Source organism: Tamandua tetradactyla, chromosome 10 (genome assembly GCF_023851605.1).
Source record: "Tamandua tetradactyla isolate mTamTet1 chromosome 10, mTamTet1.pri, whole genome shotgun sequence".
Taxonomy (NCBI): domain Eukaryota; kingdom Metazoa; phylum Chordata; class Mammalia; order Pilosa; family Myrmecophagidae; genus Tamandua; species Tamandua tetradactyla.
In genome coordinates, this window is record NC_135336.1 from 100,092,636 (window position 1) to 100,120,584 (window position 27,949).

The 27,949-nt window shown below is 46.9% G+C and overlaps 1 protein-coding gene across 2 annotated transcripts in view; it reads left to right on the forward strand.

Moving 5' to 3' along the window:
- Window positions 1-27,949, forward strand: part of PDE9A (phosphodiesterase 9A) — a 108,845-nt gene that overhangs the window by 19,480 nt on the left and 61,416 nt on the right. For both annotated transcript variants that reach the window (XM_077118994.1, XM_077118995.1), the window contains exons 2-4: window positions 7,655-7,725; window positions 9,142-9,219; window positions 17,591-17,634. In XM_077118994.1, the coding sequence (XP_076975109.1) occupies window positions 7,655-7,725; window positions 9,142-9,219; window positions 17,591-17,634 (193 nt within the window). The remainder of the gene's footprint in view (window positions 1-7,654; window positions 7,726-9,141; window positions 9,220-17,590; window positions 17,635-27,949) is intronic.

A 27,949-nucleotide genomic window follows, 5' to 3' on the forward strand; every position in this document is an offset into this window, starting at 1 on the left:
AGTGGCTATAGCCAGGTCAGCCTTGGTGAGTGGAAGTCCATGTTGCTGAGCCCATGCATAATCTCCATCCCTACCACCATGACCACTTTGTTCATGAGGCCATTGGGCAATGACAGGAGTTGCTGGGGAAAGAGGCTGACTGGTATCCACAGAACGGGTCATCTTATCCACTTCATTATTTAAACCTTCATCTGCCAAAGTCACCCTCTGGTGTGCATTCACATGGGACACAAATATCTTCATGTTTTTAGCCCACTCAGAAAGGTCTGTCCACATACTTCTTCTCCAGACCTTTGTCATCAATTTTCCAGTTATGGTCTTTCCAAGTCCCTGACCATCCAGCCAAACCATTAGCAACAGCCCATGAGTCAGTATACAAACGCACCTCTCACCAGTTCTCCTTCCAAGCAAAATGAACAACCAGGTGCCCTGCTTGAAGTTCTGCCCACTGGGAAGATTTCCCCTCACCACTGTCCTTCAAGGACACCCCAGAAAGGGGTTGTAGTGCTGCAGCTGTCCACTTCCAGGTGGTCCCTGCATATCGTGCTGAACCATCTGTAAGCCATGCCCGAGTTTTCTCTTCCTCAGTCAGCTCACAATAAGGAGCTCCCCAAGAAGCCATAGCTCTGGTCTGGAAAAGAGAATGTAATGTGGCAGGAGTGGAGACCACGGGCATTTGGGCCACTTCCTCATGTAACTTACTTGTGCCTTCAGAACCTGCTCTGGCCCTATCTCATATATACCATTTCCATTTTATGATAGAGTGCTGCTGCACATGTCCAATTTTATGGCTTGGTGGGTCAGACAACACCCAGCTCATGACAGGCAACTCAGGTCTCATGGTAACTTGGTGGCCCAAAGTTAAGTGTTCAATCTCTCCTAAGGCCCAGTAGCAGGCCAAAAGCTGTTTCTCAAAAGGAGAGTAGTTACCTGCAGCAGATGGTAAGACTTTGCTCCAAAATCCTAAGGGTCTGCATTGTGATTCTCCTATAGGGGCCTGCCAGAGGCTCCAAACAGCACTTGCGACTGACACTTCCAGCACCATTGGATCTGCTGGATCACATGGCCCAAGTGGCAGAGCAGCTTGTACAGCAGCTTGGACCTGCTGCAGAGCCTCCTCCTGTTCAGGCCCCCCACTCAAAATTAGCAGCTTTTCTGGTCACTCGATAAATGGGCCAGAATAGCACATCCAAATGAGAAATACGTTGTCACTAAAATCCAAAGAGACAACTAGGCGTTGTGCCTGCTTTTTGGTCATAGGAGGGGCCAGATGCAGCAACTTATCCTTCACCTTAGAAGGGATATTTCGACATGCCCCACACCACTGGACACCTAGAAATTTCACCGAGGTGGAAGGCCCCTGTATTTTTGTTGGATTTATCTCCCATCCTCTGACACTCAGATGCCTCACCAATAAGTCTAGAGTAGTTGCTACTTCTTGCTCACTAGGTCCAATCAACATGATATCATCAATATAATGGACCAGTATGATGTCTTGTGGGAGGGAGAAATGATCAAGGTCCCAGCAGACAAGATTATGACATAGGGCTGGAGAGTTGATATACCCCTGAGGTAGGACAGTGAAAGTATATTGCTGACTTTGCCAGCTGAAAGCAAACTGTTTCTGGTGTCCTTACTAACAGCTATTGAGAAAAAGCATTTGCCAGATCAATAGTTGCATACCTGGTACCAGGGTATGTGTTGATTTGCTCAAGCAATGATACCACATCTGGAACAGCAGCTGCAAGTGGAGTTACCACCTGGTTGAACTTATGATAATCCACTGTCATCCTCCAAGACCCATCTGTTTTCTGCAGAGGCCAAATGGAAGAGTTGAATGGAGATGTGGTGGGAATCACCACTCCTGCATCCTTCATGTCTTTAAGAGTGGCAATAATCTCTGCAATCCCTCCAGGAATCCAGCATTGTGTCTGATTTACTATTTTGCTAGGTAGGGACAGTTCTAGTGGCTTCCACTTGGCTTTTCCTCTGTAGTAGCCCTCACTGCACAAGTTAAAGAGCCAATGTGGGGATTCTGCCAGTTTCTCATTATGTCTATTCCAAATATACTTTCTGGAACTGGGGAAATAAGTACAGAATGGGTCCAGTGTGGCCCTGGACCCACTGTGAGATGGACCTGAGCTAAAACTCCATCGATCACCTGACCTCCATAAACCCCCATCTGACTGGTGGACCACAGTGACATTTTGGGTCCCCTGGAATTAATGTCATTTCTGAACCAGTGTCTCATAATCCCCCAAATATCTGATCATTTCCTTTTCCCCAATGTACAGCTACCCTGGTAAAAGGACATCGATCTCCTTGGGGAAGGCTTGGAGGAAGATTAACAGTATAGATTTGTGACAGTGTTACAGGGTTCTCCCCCAAAAGGACCTGGTTTCCCCTTCATTCAAGGGACTTTGGGTCTGTAAACTGTCTCAAGTCTGGAAATTGATTAAGGCGCCATGACTCTGTCTTTTTGTAACTCAGGTTAGACTTCTGTTCACTTGACCTAGAACTCTTTAGTTTATATAGCTCAAACAAGAATTTAGTAGACTGCCCTTCTATTGTATTTTTAGATACCCCATGATTTACTAGACAATGTCACAAATCTCTGCGAGTCATATAATTTGGACTTCTGCTTTGAGTTTGCTGTCTATTGTAACAGCCACGTGTTCTAGTTTGCTAGTTGCCGATATGCAATATACCAGAAACAGAATGGCTTTTAAAAAGGAGAATTTAATGAGTAGCTAGTACACAGTTCTAAGGCCAATAAAATGTCCCAATTAAAGCAAGTCTATAGAAATGTCCAATCTAAGGCATACAGGGAAAGATACCTTGGTTCGATGAAATTCAGAGTTTCTCTCTTAAGTGGAAGGGCACATGGCGAGCACAGTCAGAGTCTCTCTCTCATTTGGAAAGGCACATGGTAAACACAGTCAGGGTTCCTCTCTTATCTGGAAGGACATATGATGAACATGGCATCATCTGCTAGTTTCTTCTCTCCTGGCTTCCAGTTTCATGAACCTCCCTGGGAGGTATTTTTCTTCTTCTTCTCCAAAGATTGCTGGCTCATGGACTCTCTGCTTCATGGTGCTGCAGCATTCTCTGCTCTCTCCAAATCTCCCATTCTCCAAAATGTTTCCTCTTGTATAGGACTCCAATAAATCAATCAAGACCCACCCAAATGGGTGGAGTCATGTTGTCACCTAATTCAGTTTAACAGCTAGTCTTGACTAAATCACATCATCCAGGGAGATGATCTGATTACAGTTTCAAACATACAGTATTGAATAGGGACTACTCCACCCTATGAAATGGGATTTTGATCAAAACATGGCTTTTCTAGGGGGCATACTTCCTTTCAAACCAGCATACCACATCTACCCTGTCTTTGGCAATTAAGTGCTACCACTTGGCTTCTGCCAACTTGGGATCCAGTCATCCCCACTGTGTTTAAGGATTCCAGCTCAGTGACAGCAGTTCCCATAGTAATATCTCACCTACAAAGAAGTGCAACTACAGAGCTCTTCAAGGATGATGATGCTAGTCTCACAAATGTAGTTCTCACTGTTCTGGTAAAAGGTGCATCCTCCGGACATTCCTGGGGTGTAAGAGCAGGCTTTGCATGATAAATCCACTCTAACATTCCAATCTCTCTAAGCCTCTGGATCCTCTCATCTACATGATACCAGGGCAGTTCTGGCATTTCAACCTCAGGTAATGTCGGCCACCTTTTGATCCATGTTTCAACCAACCATCCAAACAAGCTGTTAACACCTTTCTAACCCCTTGAGCTAAAACATGAACGCAGAATCTCTGCTTCATGGGCCCAAATCAGTAAATTCAGCCTGATCCAGCCTTATGTTCCTCCCACCATTATCCTACACCCTTAAAATCCATTGCCACACATATTCCCGATTTCTGTCTATATAAAGTGGAAAACTCACATATTTCTTTTGAAGTATAATGTACATCCTCATGTGTGATACTCTGTACCTCACCTTTAGGGGCCTGTTGGAACTTTAGTTATAGGTCTGTAAGAAATGAGGGGTGGGGAGGGTGGGTCATGAAAAGTATTAAAAGTCTCTTCCAAGCCATTTGCTTCAGGGCCTTCATTTGCAGTTTAATCTGGTGAAACAGGATTAATCACTCTAGGGCTTGTCTCTTCAGGTGGAGGTTGGGTGGCCAAGTCCTCAAGGCAGGCTGGAGATAGGGCAGTTATGTCCTCAGAGAAAACTATTACAGGGTCATCTAAAGAAGACTCAGCATGACCTAAGGTTTCAACCTTGCCACCGACACCATTATCCATCCGTATGTCGCCATCCCATTTTTCAGGTTCCCACTCCTTTCCAATCAATGTCCTCACTTTAACGGCAAAAACCATGTAGCATTGAGATTTCAGTTTACGTTGTAAAGTTGCTACTCTAACAATAAGATTCTGAGTCTGATTTTTGGAGATCTCAAGTCTACAGCTACAGGAAATAAGATTTTCCTTCAGAATACTCACAGAAATGTCTACATCTGTCAGACAGCACTTAAGCTTCTCTTAAATTTGAGGGTTTAAGTCCATCCCTTTCACTCCTTAATATAGCCAGTGTATTTAACAACAAGCAGCCAACATCTCTATACTTCCTATTTCCACAAAACTCCATAAAGGTGTCAAAAACATTATACCTCCAGAACCTGGCTTCGTACAAACAAAGCATTAGAAGAATTGAATGGTGATGCTTTGACTATTACTTTTGCCAACTCACTCCATGGATTGGGAGTGTCATTTTGATTATGGGAATCAGAGTGCTTAGTGCCTTTGAGTTCAGTCAGAGTAGAAAACCATTCATAAAAGCCTATTTTTAAGATTCTGTTTCTTAAGAACCACTCCTGGTACCAAGTTGTATTAGTTAGGGTTCTCTAGAGAAACAGAATCAACAGGAAATATTCGTAAATATAAAATTTATTAAAGTGTCTCACATAACCGACATATCTCTTTCCTGTTGCATTTTACTATAAGCTGCAAGGAGCAATCAGGCTGCATTTTCCACATTTAGTTTGGAAATTTCCTCAGCTAAGTATCTTGGGTCATCTCCTTTAACTGTTAACTTCCATCTAGCAGCAGTACTCAATTTGGATAGATTCTCTACCACTTTAAAGCAAGGATTGCCTTTCCTTCCAGTTTGCAAGGACACATGCATCATTTCTGTCTAAAGCCACCCATCAGAAGTGTCTTTAGAGTCCACTTTTCTACCAACAGTCTCTTAAAACCATTTTAGGCCTTCTCTATCAAGCTCCTCACAACTCCTCCAGAATCTTCCCCTTACCCATTAAAGAGACATTCCAGCGTGTTTGGTATTTGCAAACTGCAGCACCCTACTTCTCTGGTACCAAAATCTGTTTTGGTTTGCTGCCAGAATGCAATATACCAGAAATAGAATGGCTTTTAAAAAGGGAATTTATTATATTGCACAGCAGGTTCAGATTGGCACGGCTTCTCTCCCAGATGCAAGTGGAGACAGTTGAACTCCAGGACGGCTCTCCTGGGAGCAGACCCGGATTCTCGGTGCACATCAGGACAAGTGGCCTTCACTCTGTATGGAGGCTCTGCTGCAGAGATGTCCCTTCCCTTGGGCAGAGGCAGTGGCTCCCCAGCCCCACCCAGGACGCAGGGCTTGGTGGGCTTCAGCCCAAAACCCCCTGGCCAGGCCCCTATGGACAGAACACAGCCGGCAGGGAACCCCTTGTGGATCCCTGCTTACACCCACATGAAGCACATGGCTGCAGCCCCCTTGCCCCATCCCTCCTCCTACAGAGCCATCCCTTTCAGTTGGAAGAGCCCCAAGGGGCCAGCCTTTGCACAGCAGATCTAACCGAGGAGTGTGGTAAAAAAACAAAATGCAGATTCCCAAGCCCAGATCTCCCATCAAAATCCCCAGGTTGGCCCTGGAAATCAGCATTTTTCTGGCTGACTGTTCAATGGGATCATTTGAAGAGCCCCTCCCTAGCCAGACCCAGGAGGAGAAGTGACTCAGTTTCCTTTTGGCAAGCCACCTTATCCTCTTCTGGAAGTCTCCAAGCAAAACCAGAGGGTTCAAAGCAGGGGTCCTTCTTGCCTTTCTCTTCTGCCTACTCGGCACTGTTCTTTTTCTGAGCTCCAGAGCTGAATCCACGGAGAGAAAGCTGCACCACGTGGAAACGGGCTTTGTAAAGATCAGCAATTTTCCCAGCTCAGTGGTGGGTAAAAGACACGCAGACCCCGGCTCCCCTACAGCGCCTGCACGGGCAGAGCCAGGGAAAGCGGTGGCTCCACCTCTGTGCCCAGGGCCTCCAGGCTGTGGTCATGAGCACGCAGTCGGGTGGCACAGGCTCCTTCTGGTTGGAGGTGGGGAGGGTTTGCAGCCAGGCTGCCACCGAGTCTTGATGTTGGGACGATGGAGGAGTGAGGAGAGGGGTCCCAGGGGGGACAGAGGGGAGTCCAGGCAGGCTCTGAGCAGAAGAGGAGGGAAAGGGGTGTCTGTGGGACCATGTAGAGGTGCTGGGAAAGGAGGGGCATCATGGGGATGCAGGCTAAAAGGGGAACAAGCCCCCGCGACCTCACGTGTCCACGAGGAACTGGACTTTCTCCTTTGGGCATGAGGAGCTAGCAACGGTTTCTGAGCAGGAAAGCGAAAAATCAGATGTGCCGTCTAGAAACCGTCGCTGACATCAGAGTGCAGGGGAATGGGTGAGCCTGGAGGCTGGGGCTGGGAGGGGGCGGCTGCAGGGTCCAGGTGCGGCCGCGGGGTGGGGGGCGCCGTGGAGGCAGGGCCGGTGGGAGTGACTACAGCGGCGTCCTTCCCGTGCCACAGCGGGAGGCGGCGTGTGGGCATAGCTGGGCATGGGCCGTGGGTGGTTCTGTGGACGCGGGTCCAGGCAGCTTCCAGGACACAGTGCCCATCCCAGGAAGGCTAGCTTTACCGAGAGAAACGTCCTTCTGTGTTCGCGGTTTCCAGAGAAAGGCAGACACGACTCATGTTAGCCACCGAAATGGGTGCGCTGGGCTCCAAAAGTAAGCCCCGTCCTTGGGCTTGCCTCTCCCCAGGCCGAGGGATGAGGTGGAAGGGGAGAGGGGTGGAGGTGGAAGGGGAGAGGCTGCTGGGATGGCCCCGAGGCTTGGCCGGTCCCGTGGGGTCAGAACCTCCTTCCCCCTCTGTCCTTGAGGTCCCCTCTCCCAGGGAGGGCTGCGGGGCGTGGACCCACGGCCAGGTCCCTGGGACCACAGAGGCAGACAAAGCCCATGCTCCCCTCCGCGCCCCAACCCCCAGGCGCTAGTACACACAGTTTAAAGTTAATTTGCCTTTTTTTAATGTAAGGCTCCAGGGAGGGAAGTGGGCCCAAGGCCGTGGGGAGCTGTGCTGTCCACGCGCGCAGGCCACGGGCAGCCACTGCCCTGCTGCCTGCTCTGCTCCCCGCTCAGCGCCGCAGACTCGTCCCTGGGCCGGGGAGCCGAGCTCTTCATAACCGCCTGCACAGACCCAGTGAAAACATGTCCCTGCGACAGGCTCGGGCAGCGAGCTGCTTTTCCTTGAAAGTGAACCTTTGGGTCAGAGGTGTAGAGTGGGGAACTGGAGGTCGCCATGGCCATTGGCCCCCTCCTCACACCTCGTGCTTTCCATCCTAGGTGGTCTTTAGCAAGTCCTGCAACTCCAGCGACATCATGGACCTGTTCTGCATTGCCACCGGCCTGCCTCGGTGAGTGGCCGCCTGTCCCGTTACGAGCACAGCCACTTGCCTCTGCTCCTTTTTCACAAATCGAGAGGCAGGGCCATGGAGTCCTCGAGGGTAAGGGGTCGGAGGAAGGGAGAGGGCAGTGGGCTCGCCTTCAGATGGACAGATGAAAGCCTGGGGAAGCTGGCAGCATGGGCTGTGGCCAACAGAAAAACCCAGGGTCCAGCAAAGCACAAACCGCCATTCCATCTGGAGGAGCTTTCCTTTCATTTGTTCCTTCACTTTGGGAGAGAGGAGGCAGGAGGGTGGAGAGAGGAGGACGTTTTGGTTTTGAGTGTCCAGCCCCAAAGGCTCCAACAGAGCCTTTATTTTGTCTCAGGGGGGTTGTCACTGATTGATGTTTGACCGCAGAAAAAAAGCTGAAAAGACCAGCAGTCTACCTTAAAATGCCACCGAAATTCTAAGAGTCACTTTCCCAGATCAATAGTGAGCAAGGGAATTTCCTAACGATTAGCATCTTAACTTTCCAATCAAAAAATGGGGACCAAGGGTAGCTCTGGTGTTACAGCTAACTTTAAAGTTAGGATTTGGCCAAAGAACGTGAGGGGTAAAGACAATAGAGCTCTTTCCTGGACAGGTTAGAAAAGAGAGTGATGAAAAAGAAAGGGCTGACAGTGCCTGCCTAAAGTTACAGCGCATGGCAGAGATCATAGCAGTAAAAATAGCCCACAGTTTCAAGCATCTGCAGGCACTATTTTTGAAGCCGTGTGCCAAGAAATATATAATATTTTTTGTCCCAACCCGAACACCTCCCATTGCATAGATTTTTAAAGAACATACTAGAAACTGAAGATCAGAGAGCTTAAGTAACTTCCCCCAAGGTAACCAGCTCATAACAGGCCCCAAAAGAAGAGAGGTTGGAGAAAGAACGTGCAGCTCATCTACCTAACGCTATTTTCTAGGAGAAATTTATGCCAATTTTGATGGACTCCCCAAGAAACTGGAAGTAGAAAGGCACACCACAAGTTCTTCATTGGCTGATATAAATTTTTATTTCACAGTTTTTTTTTTTAATCACCCAACTCGAAAGCTTAGACTTTCTCAAGTTCCCATTTTTAATTATTTAAGTCTATGAGGCCAGGTGCAGGGGTGATTCAGTGGTAGAATACTCACCTTCCACGCCAAAGACCCAGGTTCGATTCCGGGACCATGCCCCCCCACCCCCGAAAAAAAATTCTATGAAGCCCATGGACCTGCACGCAGCCCTTTCCCACGGTTGCAGGTGGAGCCCTGGCCTCCCAGGCTGAGCTTTCTGGTCTCACAGTCGCTCAACTCTTCTTCCGAGAGTCCTAGCCCCTGGGGTCCCCAGGCCTTATCCCAGTTCAGGGGTGCACTAGAGGGAGCCCCTGGGGTGAGGACGCTGCCTCATGTGTCTTTCAGGAACACCACCATCTCCCTCCTGACCTCGGACGACGCCATGGTCTCCATTGACCCCACCATGCCCGCGAACTCGGAGCGGTAAGGGCTGGGCCAGCTCGGCTGGCTTCTCTTGGGGGGCGTCTCACTCACCCGGGCACGCGAGGGTCTCTGGGATTCCTTTTTTAAATCTACCTCTGAAGAATCTGAATTTAAACCCAAGAGGGAAGGGTGGGGTGGAGAGGCTTGGTTGGACAAGGTCATCTGCAGAAGAACTAGCTGCTTTCCAGAATAATAATTACAAGCGCAGCCAGGAGCCGCTCCCAGGGCTCCACGTTCAGTTCTCGGCAGGCGCCCTGGGAGGGAGGTGCTGTTCCTGCTCGCCCTTTACTGATGGGGAAACTGAGCCACAGACCCACTTCGTGTGTTTGGGTTTCTTTTTTTTTTTTTTTTTTTTTGCATGGGCAGGCACTGGGAATCGAACCCAGGTCTCTGGCATGGCAGATGAGAGCTCTGCCTGCTGAGCCACCGTGGCCTGCCCTTTACAGGCCCACTTTGAAGGAGTAGAGCCAGGCTGCAGGGTCCCTGTGGTGGCCACCCTACCCTCTGTCTCAGGAAGGTGCAGGAGACTCCAGGACCAGAACCCCTGCAGGACATTTAACATTTACCCGCCTGGGGCCAGCCCCCGAGTTTCTAAAGACATGCCTGCTTCTCAGTCTGCGCACAGAGGAGGGGGAGGGAAGCTTGGGGTAAAGAGGGACGGGAACAGGCAGAGGCCTGGAAAGTCCGCAGGGGCCAGGTAGGAAATGCATTGTGAGGACAGGTGAGATGAGGACAGGTGGGACGAAGCCTGGCCAGGTGCAGCTGAAGGAAGGACCAGGAGCTGGGGAAGGAAGTTGAGCAGACCCCCAAATCAGTGCTGAGTGGCCCTGAAGACCCCCAGCAGTCTCTGACTTCATACTTGCAGGTGAGTGAGGTGGAATTTAAACTGCGCTCTGGGGAGCAGATAGGTCATGGCTGTGGGGTGCCCCTGGGGACCCCTGTTTGTGGTTCTCTGCTCCTCCCTGAGTACCTGCGCTGGGAAAGGCAGTAGATGCTATGGGTTATCTACTGCAAATCTGGTTATGGTGTCCTGCCAGATGGAGAAGCTGAGGCTGCAGGGCCTGCTATGTCCTGGCACCTCTAGGCCCATCGCTGCTTCGTGGCAGCCTTGAAATACGTGGGCTCCCCCAGGGGGAGGGACTGGAACTTCTGCTCAGGCCCAGGAGACTCTGCCCATCTAAGGTAGGTGAGCATCTGAGCCCTTCTTCCTCAAGAAACCCCTCCTCCAGGCGTCCCCCCAGCACTGGGGTGGGATTCCAGCCTTCTACCCCCTCTCTTGACCCCTGACCCCATCGACACAAACCTTCGTGAGGTCTGCTCAGGCTTTGGGGCAGGCATTCCCTAAAAAACAGACCAGGAGCTGCCCAGTGGCAAGCTCTGTGGGAAGAACAACATTCTAGAAAGTGTTGGAGACCACATCTGCCCCTTGGATTCAGTGGCCATCCTGGTCAGCAGGGCTTTGGTGGCCCAGCTGTCACTGTCCAGTCTCCTTGATGCTCCTTGATGCCTCCCGCATGCTCCTTGATGCCTCGGCCAGGTTGCCACCCCCTCGGCTGTGCCCCTCCACCCCCCCCCACCGTGTCCCCCATCGGCAGCCCCCGCTCTGCCATGGCTGTGACTCCCCGGAAGGAGCCCTACTAATTGGCTCCCCAAAGACTGTGGCAAGATTCCTGTTAATTCCAGCGCTCCCTCTGGCCTCCTTAGATCTCGCTGCAGAAGGGAAGTTGCTCCGTGACCTGTCATCCCCTGACAGTCCGCAAGATTCAAATGGTCTTGTTGAAAGGGAAAATTTCACCAGATGAGTCCAGGCCGTCAGTGCGCGCCGACTCTTGCCCTGAGCTAAACACATGACTATCCTGAGCCCAGTTAAGACGGTCTGTCCTTAGAGGTCCCCAAGGCGGACAGGACATTGGGGTGGTGGCCCTCGCCTGCTTGCTGTGCTCGCCTCAGGTGCCTCGTTAACAAGAGGAGGCATCAGAGGAGCCCCTCCTGGGTCACGCGGCTGCACGGCCCTCTGTGCGAGGCCAGGGGTCTCTGTGATAGAGATGCAGATATGGCGCACCGTGGACGTGCATGGGGACGTGGGTCCACGTGGATGTTGATGTGGGTAGGTGTGACTTTCGACACGGAGATGGACACGGGTGGATACTGACATCAATAGCTATGGATGTGGACGTGGATGGACGTGGAGATGGGCACGGACTGGGTATGGGCAGATGTGGACATGGCCATGCACATGGGCGTGGACGTGGGTGTCGATGTGAGGAGTCAGGGGCCTGGGCGCGGTGGCTGTGGGTGTGGACGCAGTTGCAGGTGGAATCCGCCTTGTTCTCCTCTTTATTTCCAGCACCTAAAGGAGCTGGCACATTATAGGTGCTCCACAATGTTGATTGAATAAAAGACAAAATGAATGAATTTAACTCATAGACATGTCTTCCTTTCCCTGCTGCCCAGAGCATGAACCATCTGAATCACAGGAACTGTTCATATTTTGTCACTTCATCCTATTCAGCTTGTTATTTTTCCTATGCCAGTGGTTCTCAACTGGGAGTACCAGGGAGCATCTGGCAGTGTCTGGAGGCATTTTCGGTTGTCACCACTCAGGGTGGGGGCGGGTATGCGACAGCATCTGAAAGGTAAAGGCCAGAAATGTGTGAAACACCCTGCAGTGCACGGGACAGCCCCAGACTGCAGAGGATGACCCAGCCCCAAGGGTCAGCACCAAGGCTGAGAAAAATGCTTTTGATGCTGTCTTCTGCCATTGTCCCTTTACACAGCCAGCCACCGTCCTCTCCAACTTCACCCACTAGTTCTCAGGCATGGGCTGCATCAGAATCACTGGAAGGCTGGTCAGCGCCCCAGCTGCCCCTCCTTTCTCATCCTACACCCCCGCCCCTCAGTTTCTGATTCAGCAGGCCTGGGGTTGAGGCCTGATAATTTGCATTTCTGCAGGTCCCCAGGAACATTGGGGCTGCTGGTTGGGACCAGCCTTTGAACCGCTCTTCCACCCCATTGGGGTTTTGCTCCACCTGCATTCCTTTCACCTCTACCAGCACTTGACATTTACTGACCTTTACTTATTTTTGAAACTGCCTCCTCCTTTGATTTCTGCCTTTTGTCCACTTCTCACTCGCAGCCTTATTAAATGGGGGTGTTCTCAGAGGTTTGTCCTTCGGCCCTCCTCGTCTCTCTTCCACGTCACGTCTTGGCAGGCCCCCACCATAGCCAGCCCCCCCACCTGCTCTGACCTAGCTCATGCTCTCCCCTGCCGCGGCTCTGCCTGCAGTTGGGTGTTCTCTCCACCTCAGCTCAGCATATTCCAAAGGGAGCTCTGCGTTCCTTGTGTTGGGGATGATGGTCGAAGGTTGGCTATTGGTTGCTCAAGGCCACAGCTTGCATGGTGACAGGTGGGGCCTGGAAATGTAATTCCTAAGTTCATACGGAGGTGCCTGAGCTCCAGAAGAGATACTTTGTGAGTAGGCACAGTGTGTTTACACTGGGATATGCCTTCAGGTGTCATAAACACGCACAAACATCCACTCTCCTACTCTCCACATGCAGAGTATAAACTAGTTCAATAAACCAGTGGCTTTCAACCCTAGATGTGTATTAAAACCACCGAGGGATCTTGGAAAACACTTGGGTTGGTGCCCTAGTGACCAGAAATCATGTCAGCTAGATACATGGTCCCCTTGGAAAGCGCTGGGCAGACGTTACCTGACTCCTTCCATCCCACTCCTTTGTTTATTCTCTGTCCCCACGAACTCGGCCAGCCAGGCCACCAGGGCAGCTGCTCAGCTGTGTCTCTCTCAGCTTCCCCCACTTCTGAAGACAAGTATGGTCACCGTGCTCAGCTGTGATCACTTCCTCGTCTCCCCAGCCACCTAGAGATGGGGGATTCCCTGCAGGCAGCTCATGCCCCCACGTGCCAGGTTCCCCCTAGCTGCATGCCCACAGGGCGGCCTTTCTTGACCTCTCCAAATTCCAAGGTGCAGGCACCACAGCACTTAGATGTTGATGAGAAGGGATGGTCCCTGTCACCCTATCTCTTACACCTAAACCTTTGTGGCTCCTTCCCTGTCCATTTCAATCTAAATATTGTGACTTTTTGCAATAACTTTTTATTGTGGTAGCATGCATACACCTCACAATTTCCCATTTGAACCACTTTCGAGTACATCCACAGTGTTGCGCTATCATCGCCGCCACCCGGTAATGAAACATTTTCATCACACCAAACAGAAACTCTGCATCATTGTGTGTTAACGCCCCATTTTCCCCATCATGACCTTCCAACTCTTCTTCAAAATACTTCTTGACTTGACTCTTTCTTTTGGAATTGCCACGGCCAATCCTGATTTCGAACATCCTATCTCATTTCTGTGCCACCAAATGCCCAGACCCCTGGGGTGCACCTCCACTTGACCTTCACTTAAGTCCTCCCTGGCTCTGAGAAAAAACAGCCTCAAACACAGCTTTTACCCCATCACTTCCCACACAAAGCTCTCCAGCAGCCCGTGAGCCCAGGACAGTGCCCAGGTTCCACCTGGAAGTGAGACTTTCACTGTGCGGCCCAAATCCACTGAACCATTCTTGTCCCCAAGTCTGTCCACCTCCGTGACTCCCCTAGGCCAGCTGAAAGGGTCACTCCCCTTCTGCAGGTATCCTGTACTCCTCAGGAGCTCCTGTTCCATTGTGTTCCTGCCCCCTCCTCTCTCCCAATCCAAAGGCCACCTCTCTGAGGTGGCCAGGAGGCAGTTCCTTGACTCTGCCTACTCTTCCTGGATGCTTGGTCCAATCAGGAGAACTTTCAGACCAGCACTTTAACAATCTGGAGCATAAAATAACAATAGGTTTATTCATTTCAACTCCTTTTTGGAACCAGTAGAAAGAAAACTGATTACAAAGCAACCCTTGATTCCTAATGACCAAGAAATACAAATAGATATATCCTAAAGTTGGTCCAGTAATACTAGTTTTCCCCATAGGAGGGACCCTGAGCCTTCTCATGGAAGTTCTCCTTTCTGAACCAAGGTCCAGTCTGGTTACCATGATGTCTGGATAGCAAAGGCATAGCTTCTCAACAACTCTATCTTTCCTGTCTCTACCACTTCAAGACTATTGTCAAAGGAGAAAAACAGATGTTAAAATAGTGGAGAAACAATGGGGCAGATGGAAGGGCACATGGAGAAAAGGGAGAAGGTCAGTACGTGGTGACGCAGCACAATACTTTTCTTATTTCGGCATTAGCTGCAGCGTGCTGTCATTTACTGGATGAAAGTGGCTCCATGCTCACAAAGACAGATCTGGGGTCAACCCCTCACTCTAGGCCCAGTGTCTCCTAGGTTACAGCTCCAGCCTCCTTCCCCCACGACTCCGGTTTTAAAAGAGCTTTTAGAGCCCAGATGACTAAATTATGGAAAAAGACAAATACAATAAAACTTCACGGGCAAGTTTGTCCTTCTCAAAGAGGGATTGGATATTTTATTGTTGTTGAAGAGGAAAATGATAACGATGTTTCTCTATTTCGACCAGGCCAAGCGTCTGTTCAGTCATGGAGTCAATAGAATGGGTTCTGAGAAACAGCACTGTCGAGGGGATAAGGAAATGGGAGCCAAGACAAATCTTGAGTGGTCAAGAAATTGAGACCACTGAATTTCCAGGTGCTGGGAAATACTTGGGCCCTACAGCTGCTTAGAGCATTGGACAGCCTCAATGTCCAGTCCATTCCCAAGGCTACTTTGTCTAGTTGCTTATTCCCAGATCCTGCTTGTGGGTTGTGCTGGGTGGGCTTTAGCAGGTGGAAATGGCCTGTGAAGGGAGAAGTGGACTCCGCTCAGGTGGATGAGAAGCTGCAGGATTACTGTAGCACCAGCCAGGTCTCTTCATAGCATGTCTGCTCATCAGGGTTGTCGGGCGCCCCTCCTCAGCTTCTCTGATGTGGGAAAAGTTACCAGGACACCCCTCTCCTCTATCCCCGTCCCCACCCCACCCCTGCCAAATGGAGGCAACGCTGTTCTCCACCCACCCTCGCCTCCCCGTCCCCCAGCACCGATTTTAGAGACCAGGGCAGGTCAGGAAGAAAGGAAAGACAAGCTCTCGCTGCCCCTCAGGGGAAGGGAGGGAAAGGAGAAATGGGGAGGGGACGGAAGGAAAGGATGGGGGAGGACAGAGAAGCCACTGCCTTCTGCCCTCTTGGGACCCCAGGGCACTGTTGTTTCCACCCACTGCCCCCTTAGTGTTGCTTAGGGTGAGAAGCTGAAGGGAGGAAGGAAAGAGAGAATCACCACCTGCCCTGCTTTCTCTAGCCCACCCCCATGCCCGTCCTTTCCCAAGGACAAGCCCTCAACTCCTTTCCTTCATAAGGGAAAGCACTAAGGCAGTGACAGGCCCTGGGTCATCCTGCTGTCCAGCGAGTTGCCCAGTCTCCTAAGCCTTAGGCTCTTTGTAAAGCGTGAGGCTGAGGCGGGCCAGGGGAATCAAGTGGAATGGCAAGATCGCTCTGCTCGGCACAGCTGCTGGACAACTAAAGGGGGCCACCAGGCTGAGGCTGAGTGCCCCTCCCTCACCAGGCCCTGCCCCACCTCCTTCTGGGATGGGAGCAGCGGCCCCCACCCCCAGTGGATACCTTGGAGGCAAGGTGCCCTCCCCTTGGTGCTAAACTTCAAGCCTGCACAGGTTCTAAAGAAGGATCTTGTGATTGAGGCATTCCAACACCATTTATGGTGCCAACCCTGGGAGAAATGAGCCCCAAGTGCCAGTGACCAACTTCTGAGAGTTTCCGAAGCAGGAGCAGGACACTCGTGTGGTCTGCGGGGAAGGTGTGGACTTCTTCTGTGCGCTAAGCAAATTGAAACCATTCTTGGGGCGAGGCATGAACTCTGGTCAGCCATAGAGACCCAGAGTCCTCCACCCAGAGTTTCCTTTTTAACTTCTCTGGCTTCCAATAACCATAAAGTTGCAGGTCATTACCCCCAGTGAACCACAGCCAGCAGTTTAGGGTGTGGGTCCTTCCATATTTTCCATGCTTTCCTTTTTTCAGACGTGGGGTCATTCTCTTTATTTATTCTGAAACTTACTGATTCACCCAATAAGATGACATGGGTACCTCCGCAAGCCAATGCCTGTGCACGTGTCTCCACCATTTAACAACTGAAGAACACTCCATGGCACAGCTGGTGTGCTCAGCCATCCCTGTTGGTCGGTGGCCAGAGTGTTTCTAGTGCTCGGCCACCCAGACAGTGGTGATGCGCGTCCCTCCAATGCGTGTTTGAATTTGGCATGCGGTGTCATGAAGCAGGGCCGTTTTTACCTCACCAACACCTGTCTGCAGTAGGCACTCAATAAATGTTATGGAATGAATAAATGTACAAATGAATAAGATGAACAAATGACATCTGGATATATCCCCATCTACTAGTGTTTGATTGAAATACATTTGTTCCTAAATTCATTTGCTAAGACAAATGAAGCACATATCTTAAACTTTAATAGGTGTTGAAATTCCTACTCCCTACAGCAATACCTGCATAAGCCTATTTCTGTGTGCCTTGTAGCACCCCTGTTATCAGTTTTTGTAAGTGTTACTAAACTTCTGGGTCAAAAAATAGCATCTGTCTTGAGATTAGTCACTTTTAAAATAATCATTAGCTAATGCCTCTTCCTGTCCTTTGTCAATTTTTTACATTGGCTTAATTGTCTTTTCTGCTCCTTTGTCAGAGACCCTTTTGTTGCACACGTGTTGTCAGAATTCTCTCACCATCCGCTGTGGGTCTCAGGATTACTGGGGGTGGCAGTGCCAAGATGCCAGTGCATTTTCGGCTGTGTTGTTGACACCGTCCTCTCTCTTTCGTTTGGAGGACACAGTCACTAAGAGCTCAGACAAAGAGAAACAGAGAGAGCTCAGCCTCTTCGGTCAGGGGCTGGTGGGCATAGGCTAGTCTGTCCGTGTTTGATGGTCCTGATTGATCTATACCTTTGGTCAGCAGTGGTATCTCAGGGTGAAATTTGTTTTGTTGACCAAATATGAGCATTATCAAGGAAGTTCACCATCTAAATGATATATCTAAAGTGTTCAGTCATCAACTGATGAAGAAACTCAGAACATCCAAAGAAGCTCATTTAAAACAAAACAGTTGGGCAGGCCATGGTGGCTCAGCAGGCAGAGTTCTCGTCTGTCATCCCAGAGACCTGGGTTTGATTCCTGATGCCTGCCCATGCAAAAACAAAAACAAAAACAAAACAAAACAAACAAACAAAAACACTAATCCACTGAATTTTAATCCACTCCTGAGCACCTATCTTGCGCAGCCCACATGCAGTGGGCGTCCTCGGCAGCCTCTCTCAGTGGACCTATCTTCTTTTTTTGCAGCACTCCCTACAAAGTGCGGCCCGTGGCTATCAAGCAACTCTCTGGTAAGCCTCTGCTCTCATTTTTTAAATGAAAAAGAAAAAAATCACTTGAGTCTGCCCCTGTGATTGAATATATATTGGTTAAGCATTTCCAACTAAAGCCAAAACTGTTGTAGAATCTAAAACCTTATACCTCTGCGGTAAGGCTCAGAAACCCTCTCCTTCCATCCCTGTATTTAGGAAACGCTGGGAGATGTCCCACCAGCACCCTCCTGGCCCAGCACCCCTGGCCCAGCACCCCCAGCCCAGCACCCCCCTGGCCCAGCACCCCCGGCCCAGCACCCCCAGCCCAGCACCCCCCTGGCCCAGCACCCCCGGCCCAGCACCCCCAGCCCAGCACCCTCCTGGCCCTTTCTGTCCGGGTCCGAGCCACACACCAGGTCTCTTTACAATCCCCAGAGCTCAGAACACCTCACCCAATCACTGCTATCGGGTTTTTAACCCCATTTCCTTTAGGACTTCTACAATTACTTTTATTTATATTTGATAGATATACACAATAAAATACCGATTTAAGTGAATTTTTATGAGTTCAGAAAATTTTATACCCCTTGTAGCCATCACTGAAGGCAAAGAACATTAATATCATCCAAAAAAGTCCTGGCGTGCCTCCCTGGGCAGTCTTGGACCCGGCTCCTGTCCTCAGGCAGCAGCCAACACTTCCTGATCCCAGAGAGCAGGTTTTTCCTTTTCTGGAGTTATAAAAGGAATCCCATCTTATGTGTACTCTTCTCCACTAAAAATAATGTTCTTGAGACTTATCTAGTTGTATGTGTATCAACAGTTCCTTCCTTTTTATTGCTGAATAGCATTCCAGGATTTTTCTATTCACCTGTGGAAAGGCTTTTGGATTGTTTCCAGTTTGGGGCTTTTATGAATAAAGCTTTTATGAGCATTTCTGTATAAGTTTTTGTGGAGACATTTATCTTCATATCTTTGGAATAAATACCTGGAAGTGGTATGGTTAAGTATACGTTTGGCTTTATAAGGAATTACCAAGTGGCTGCTCCGGTCTTCATTCCCATCAGCAGTGGAGGGGAGTTCCAGGTGCTTCACACACTCGTCCACTCCTCGTACTGCCACACGTTTCTTACTTTAATCATTCTAATGGTTTTTGCTGGTATTGCATAGGGTTTTGATTTACATTTCCCTGATGATAAAATGGCGATGAGCATCTGTTAATGTGTGTATTGGCTGTTCGTGTATCTTCCTTTATGAAGTGTCTGTCCATGTCTTTTTTTATTTTTGTTGTTGAGTTTATTTTCTTCTTGCTGTTGGGATGTGAGTGTTCCTGATATATTTGGAGCATGTGTCCTTGGTCATTTTTCATATATATGTATATGTACATATATGTATTTTTATTCTAAATCTTTACTCAAAATTTTACATATAAAATCTATTTGTAAAACATTAGTATTGGTTAAATTCCATTCTTCATTTGGCGTTTACCAGTTTTTCCACTGTTGTCCAGGATCCAGCGCAGAGTTCCACATTGCGCTTGGTTGTCGTGTCTCCGCAGCCTCCTCTGGCCTGTGACAGATTTGGTCTTTGTGTGTCCTGGCCTTGGACATCCTGAAAAGCACTGGTCAGGTGCCCTGTAGGACGCCCCCCAACCTGGGTTTGTCTAATGTTTTTCTTATGCTCAGACTAAGGGTGTGGGCTTGGGAAGAATATACAGATGTCCAGTGCCCCTCATCCTGTCACAGCAGGGGCTACATGACAACACTGGATTCTCCACAGTAAAGTTACTCTTTTCCCCTTTTACTCTATTATTTGGAAGCGAGTCAAGTCTAGTCCACCTTCAGGGGAGTGGGGAGAATCGAGGGTCATTTATTCCACATGAATATCCAGTTGTTCCAGCCCCAGTTGTTGAAAATGCAATCCTTTCCCTCGTTGAATTACCACGACGCATTTGTCAACAATCAGTTGACCACATGTGTTGAATCTTGGTCTGAACTCCCCATCCTGTCCATTAATATTCATGCTTAACAGGAATATCAGGCTTTCTTGATCATTGTAGGTTTATAGTAAGTCTTGAAATAAGGTAATATACATTCTTCAGTTTCCTCTTTTCCAAAAATGTTTTGGTTTTTCTAGGTCCTCTACATTTCAATATAAATTTTTAAAGCTGCTGGTGAATTCTGCTTAAAAAGCTGCTGGGACTTTGAAATTACACTAAATTTATAGAACAATTTGGTCAGAATTAATGATTTTGAGTTCTGATTCATGAAAATAATATAATCTTCATTTCTTTGGGTTTCCTTTAATGTCACTCAGTAATGTTTTGTAGTTGTCAGTATAAAGTTCTTAAAATATATTGATAAATTTATTACTAATTATTTCACACTTTGATGCTATTATAACTGAATTTCTTTGCATTTCAATTACCAATAGTTTGTTTTTAGTTTATGGAAATGCAATTGGTTTTTGTGTATTGACCTTGCTGAACTTGCTTATTTGTTCTAGTATTTTTAATTGATTCCCAATAGTTTTCTACATAGATGATCATATCATCTGCAAATAAAAAGAGAATTACTTATTCCTTTTATTTTTTTCTTGACTTCCTGAATTAGCTAGAACATCCAGTAAGTACAGGGTGTGAGGGGTGACAAAAGCTGCAAGTTGTTTTTGTAGAAGGCCTTTATCAGGTTGGTGACATGCTTTCCATCTTTAGTTTGCTGAGAGCTTTCGTCATTAATTGGTACTGAGTTTCATGGAATATTTTTTCTACCTCTAATAGGATTATCATGTTATTTCTCCTCTATCAGTTAATGGTGAATCTTGCTGTAGTAGTTAGGGTTCTCTAGAGAAAATCAACAGGAAACACTCCCAAATATAAAACAGGAAACACTCGCAAATATAAAATATAAAAATTGAGTAGCCCAAAGTGACCAGGTGGCAGTCTTAGATTCCAGTTCAATGGAATCATTGTTGTTTCTCCTGGTGGAAGCACTTCCCCTTTTGGAACTAAAACCTGTAGACCAGCAGAGCTCAGGGTCGCAGGGACAGGAAGCAAAAATTTTCCTAATAGATCAGTAGGGGTAATAGTGAGTGGGGCCACTCCCATTTCCACCCCTTGGTTCCTGGACCCATGGATCCTGGCTATGGGAGAAACAGCACCATACAGCAGATGCTGATTCAGAGCATACACAGCTTCCTGGAGAACATTACCCCAGCCCTTTTAGGTACTGCCACCTAGTTGCCACCGTAATTGAGTTTTCAAAAGGCCATTCCACCGTTCTGTCAATCCAGCTGCTTCTGGATGATGGGTGTTCTAGTCTACTAACTGGTGGAATGCAATATACCAGAAACGGAATAGCTTTGAAAAAAGGGAATTTAGTAAGTTGCTAGTTTACAGTTCTAAGGCTGAGAAAATGTCCCATTAAAGCGAGTCTATAGAAATATCCAATCTAAGGCAGCCAGGGAAAGATACCTTGGTTCAAGAAGGCCAATGAAATTCAGGGTTTCTTTCTCAAGTGAAAAGGCACATAGTGAACACAGTCAGAGTTCCTCTTTCATCTGGAAGGGCACATGGCAAGCATGGCATCATCTGCTATCTTCTTCTACTGGCTTCCTGTTTCATTAAGCTCCCCAGGGGGATTTTCCTTCTTCATCTCCAAGGGCCGCTGGCTTATGGGCTCTCTGCTTCTCGTGGCTATGTTGTTCTGCTCTGCTCTCTCTGAGTCTCCTTTCTCCAAAATGTTTCCTCTTTTATACGACTCCAGAAACTTCTCAAGACCCACCCAAGTGGGTGGAGACATGTCGTCACCTAATCCAGCTTAACAACCACTCTTTACAGTTTCAAACATACAGTATTGAATAGGGATTATTCTACCTTTATGAAGTGGGATTTAGATTAAAACATGGCTTTTCTAGGGAACATACACTCTTTCAAAGCAGCACAATGGGGAACATGGTAGGACCAGAGAATTCCATGAGCATGTGCCCATTCCTACACTTCGTTTGCTGTGAAGTGTGTTCCTTGATCAGAAGCAGTGCTGTGTGGGATACCATGACAGTGGATAAGGCATTCTGTAAGCCCACAGATGCTAGTTTTGGCAGAAGCATTGCATGCAGGGAAAGCAAACCCATATCCAGAGTATATGTCTATTCCGGTTAGAACAAATCACTGCCCCTTCCATGAAGGGAGTGGTCCAATGTAATCAACCTGCCACCATGTAGCACCTAGTCGCCTCAGGGAATGGTGCCATATCGGGCACTGAGTGTGGATCTCTGCTGCTGGCAGATTGGGCACTCAGCAGTGGTTGTAACCAGGTCAGCCTTGGTGAGTGGAAGTCCATGAGCTGACCCTATGCATAACCTCCATCCCTACCACCATGACCACTTTGTTCATGAGGCCATTGGGCAATGACAGGAGTTGCTGGGGAAAAAGGCTGACTGGTATCCACAGAAGGGGTCATCTTATCTACTTCATTATTTAAACCTGCATCTGCCAAAGTCACCCTCTGTTGTGCATTCACATGGGACACAAATATCTTTTAGCCCACTCTGAAAGGTCATCCACATACTTCTTCTCCAGACCTCTCTGTTACCAATTTTCCAGTTATGGTCTTTCCAAGTCCCTGACCATCCAGCCAAACATTAGCAACAGCCCCTGAGTCAGTATACAAACGCACCTCTCACCAGTTCTCCTTCTAAGCAAAATGAACAACCAGGTGCCCTGCTTGAAGTTCTGCCCACTGGGAAGCTTTCCCCTCACCACTGTCCTTCAAGGACACCCCAGAAAGGGGTTGTAGTGCTGCAACTGTCCACTTCCAGGTGGTCCCTGCATATCGTGCTGAACCATCTGTAAGCCATGCCCGAGTTTTCTCTTCCTCAGTCAGCTCACTATAAGGAGCTCCCCAAGAAGCCATATCTCTAGTCTGGGAAAGAGAATGTAATGTGGCAGGAGTGGAGACCACGGGCATTTGGGCCACTTCCTCATGTAACTTACTTGTGCCTTCAGAACCTGCTCTGGCCCTATCTCATATATACCATTTCCATTTTATGATAGAGTGCTGCTGCACATGTCCAACTTTATGGCTTGGTGGGTCAGACAACACCCAGCTCATGACAGGCAACTCAGGTCTCATGGTAACTTGGTGGCCCAAAGTTAAGTGTTCAATCTCTCCTAAGGCCCAGTAGCAAGCCAAAAGCTGTTTCTCAAAAGTAGAGTAGTTATCTGCAGCAGATGGTAAGACTTTGCTCCAAAATCCTAAGGGTCTGCATTGTGATTCTCCTATAGGGGCCTGTCAGAGGCTCCAAACAGCACTTGCCACTGACACTTCCAGCACCATTGGATCTGCTGGATCATACGGCCCAAGTGGCAGAGCAGCTTGTACAGCAGCCTGGACCTGTTGCAGAGCCTCCTCTTGTTCAGGCCCACCACTCAAAATTAGCAGCTTTTCTGGTCACTCAATAAATGGGCCAGAATAACACACCCAAGTGAGGAACATGTTGTCACCATAATCCAAAAAGACCAACTAGGCATTGTGCCTCCTTTTTGGTCGTAGGAGGGGCCAGATGCAGCAACTTATCCTTCACCTTAGAAGGGATATTTCGACATGCCCCACACCACTGGACCCCTAGAAATTTCACTGAGATGGAAAGCACCTGTATTTTTGTTGGATTTATCTCCCATCCTCTGACACGCAAATGCCTTACCAGTAAGTCTACAGTAGGTACTACTTCTTGCTCACTAGGTCCAGTCAACATGATATCATCCATATAATGGACCATTGTGATGTCTTGTGGGAGGGAGAAACAACCAAGTTCTCTGTGGACAAGATTATGTCATAGGGCCAGACAGTTGATATACCCCTGAGGAAGGACAGTGAAAGTATATTGCTGACCTTGCCAGCTGAAAGCAAACTGTTTCTGGTGTCCTTACTAACAGCTATTGAGAAAAAGCATTTGCCAGATCAATAGTTGCATACCTGGTACCAGGGGATGTATTGATTTACTCAAGCAATGATACCACATCTGGAACAGCAGCTGCAATTGGAGTTACCACCTGGTTGAGCTTATGATAATCCACTGTCATCCTCCAAGACCCATCTGTTTCCTGCAGAGGCCAAATGGGGAGTTGAATGGGGATGTGGTGGAAATCGCCACTCCTGCATCCTTCAGGTCTTTAAGAGTGGCAATAACCTCTGCAATCCCTCCAGGAATCTCGTATTGCTTCTAATTTAATATTTTGCTAGGTAAGGACAATTCTAGTGGCTTCCACTTGGCCTTTCCCACCATAATAGACCTCACTGCATGAGTTAGACAGCCAATGTGGGATTCTGCCACTTGCTCAGTATCTCTATTCCAAATATACTTTCTGAAACTGGGGAAATAACTACAGAATGGGTCCAGGGGCCCAGTGGACCCACTGTGAGACAGACCTGAGCTAAAACTCCATCGATCACCTGGCCTCCATAAGTCCCCACTCTGACTGGTGGACAAGAGTGACATTTTGGGTACCCTGGAATTAATGTCACTTCTGAACCAGTGTCTAATAATCCCCCAAATATCTGATCATTTCCTTTTCCCCAGTGCACAGCTACCCTGGTAAAAGGCCATCAGTCTCCATGGGGAAGGCTTGGAGGAAGATTAACAGCATAGATTTGTGGCAGGGTAACAGGGTTCTCCCCCAAAGGGACCTGGCCTCCCCTTCATTCAAGGGGCTCAAGGTCTGTAAACTGTCTCAAGTCTGGAAATTGATTAAGGGGCCATGACTCTGTCTTTTTGTAATTCAAGTTAGACTTCTGTTCACTTGACCTAGAACTCTTTTGTTTATACAGCTCAAACAAGAATTTAGTAGACTGCCCTTCTATTCTATTTCTAGGTACCCTATGATTTACTAGACAATGCCACAAATCTCTGCAAGTCATATAATTTTGACTCCTGCTTTGAGTTTGCTGTCTATTATAATAGCGCCGTCCACCCTGTCTTTGGCCATTAAGTGCTGCCACGTGGCTGTTTAAGGATTCCAGCTCAGTGACAGCAATTCCCAGAGTAATATCTGACCTTTAGAGAAGTGCATCAGTGATGATGGTGCTAATCTCACAAATTTATTTCTCACTTTTTTGGTAAAAGGTGCATCCTCCGAACATTCCTGGGGTGTAAGAGCAGACTTTGCATGATAAATCCACTCTAACATTCCAGTCTCTCTAAGCCTCTGAATCCCCTCATCTACGTTATACCAGGGCAGTTCTAGCATTTCAACCTCAGGTAATGTTGGCCACCTTTTGATCCACGTTTCAACCAGCCATCCAAACAAACAGTTAATGCCCTTTCTAACTGCTCAAGCTATAACATTGAATGAAGAATCTCTGCTTAGTGGGCCCATATCAATAAATTCAGCCTGATCCAGCCTTATATTCCTCCCACCATTATTCCACACCCTTAAAACCCATTGCCACACATATTTCCCTGATTTCTGTCAATATAAAGTGGAAAACTCACACAGTTCTTTTGGAGTATAATGTACATTCTCATGTGTGATACTTTGTACCTTACCTTTAGGGGCCTGGTGGAACTTTAGTCTAGTTATAGATCTGGAAGAAATGAGGGGTGGTGGGGGACGGATCATGAAAAGAATTAGAAATATCTTCTTAGTCATTTGCTTCAGGGCATTCATTTGCAGTTTCACCTGGTAAAGCAGGATTAATCACTCTAGGGTTAATTCCTTCAGGAGGAGGTTGGGTGGCCAACTCCACAAGGCAGGTATGTCCTCAGGACAGACTATTGCAGGGTTATCTAGAGAAGACTCAGCATGACCTAGGGTTTCAACCTCAACCCCAACATCATTATCAATCCATATGTCACCATCCCATTTTTTCAGGTTCCCACTCATTTCCAATCAATGCCCTCACTTTAATGGCAGAAACCATGCAACATTGAGGTTTCAGTTTACATTGTAAAGTTGCTACTCTAACAGTAAGATTCTGAGTCTTATTTTCAGAGATCTCAAGTCTATAGCTACAGAAAATAAGATTTTCCTTCAAGATACTCATAGAAATGTCTACATCTGTCAGACAGTGCTTAAGTTTCTTGTTTGAAGCCTTATGCCCATCCCTTTCACTTCTTAATGGATCCAGAGTATCTAACAACAACCAGCCAACATCGCTATACCTCTTACTTCCATAAAACTCCATAGAAGTATTAAAAACATTGCCCCAGAGCCTGGCTTCGTACAAGCAAAGTATTAGGAGAATCAAATGGTGACATTTTGACTATCTCTTTTGCCAACTCACTCCATGGATTGGGAGTGTCATTGTGATTATGGGAATCAGAGTCCTTACTGCCTTTGAGTCCAGTCAGAGTAGAAAACCATTCATAAAAATCCATTTTTAAGATTCTGTTTCTTAAGAACCACTCCTGGTACCAAGTTGTATTAGTTAGGGTTCTCTAGAGAAACAGAATCAATAGGGAACATTCGCAAATATAAAATTTATAAAAGTGTGTCACGTAACCATGGGAACACAGAGTCCAAAATTCGCAGGGCAGGCTGTAAATCAGCGATTCCGATGGAGGGTCTGGATGAACTCCACAGGAGAGGCTCCCCCACTGAAGCAGGAAGAGAGCCTCTCTCTTCTGAATCCTCCTTAAAAGGCTTCCAGTGATTAGGTTAAGCATCACTCATTGCAGAAGACTCTCCCCTTGGCTGATTACAAATGGAATCAACTGTGGCTGCGGCTGACCTGATCATGATTTAATTCTATGAAATGTCCTCATAGCAAAAGACAGGGCAGCACTTGCCCAACCAGACAAACAGGTACCACCACTTGGCCAAGTTGACACATGAACCTGACCATGACACTTGCTAATTGATTTTAGAATGTTAAACCAACCTTGCACTCCTAATATAAACTCCATTTGATCATTGCATGATCCTTTTATTTTAGATTCAATTTGCAATATTTTATTAAGGATCTTTACCCCTTTATGAATGAGGGATATTTATAGTTATCTTTACTTATAATATAATCTGGCTTTATAATCTGGTTTTTGTATTACGATAATGCTAGCCTCATAAATTGAGTTAGGAAGTGTTCCCTTCTTTTCTGTTTTCTGAAAATGTTTGATTATGATATTATTTCCCCCAAAATATTTGATATAATTGACCAGTGAACCTAACTGTGCATGGATTTTCTTTGTCAGTGGATTTTTTATTAAAAATTAATTTTATTTAATAGAATGGAATATTCAGGTTTTCTATTTGTTGGAGGATAAGTTTTAGGAAATAGTGTCCATTTCATCAAAGATTTATCTAAGAACTTATTGGTATAATGTAGTTTATACTATTTCTTTTATCATCCTCTGGCTCATAGTGATGGCTTCCCTTTCATTCAAGATATTAATAGTTTATATCTTATCACTTTTTAAGTTAATCAATCTGGATAGAGTTTTTTTTTTTCAAAGAGCCAGCTTTAGATATCATTGTTTGTTTCCTACTTCACTAATTTTTCCTATAATCTTTATTATTTCCTTCCTTCTACTCACTCCAGGATTCATTTACTCTTCTTTTTCTAGCTTCTAAAGAGGGAGGCCTACACTACTGATTTTAGAACTTTCCTTTTTTTATATAATATAGTGATTTAAAGCTGAACATTTTGCTCTAATCATACTTTACTTATATCTCATATATTTGGACATGGTATGTTTTCCTTTTCATCAATTTAAAATATTTTCTAATCTGTATTGTGGGTTCTTCTTTGGCCCATGTGTTATTTGGAAGTATATTATTTAATTTCCAAATGTTTTGGTATTTTCCAAATATCTTTGTTTTTTATTTCTAGGTTAATTCCATTGTAACAAAAAAAGGGGATTTCAACCATTTTAAATGTAATGAAATACATGGTGTATTTTGGTGACTATTCTGTGGGTACCTGAAATGAGTGTGTATTCTGCTGTTATTGGTGAAGTATTCTATGAAGGTCAATAGTATTGATCAGGCTGTTCAAGGTTTTTTGTAGCTTTGCTTGCTTTTGTCTATTTGTTCTAACAGTCACTGAAAGAGAGGTGTTGAAGTTTCCAAACATAATCTCTATTTCTTCTCTCAGTTCTGTCAGTTTTCCTTCATGTTTTTCTCACGGTCTGTTATTGGGTAGATACTTATTTAGAACTGTGATGCTTGTTGATGGATCAACCCCTTTATCCTTATGAAGATTTTCCTTAATTCCTGGTTCTCTTCCCTATTTTTAAGTCTTCTTTCTCTGCTATTAATATAGCCACTCCAGCTTTATTGCTCAAAATTATATTATTTTCCATTCTTTTACATTAGTTTATCAATGTCTTTATATTTGAATTGGGTTTCTTGTAGGCAGCG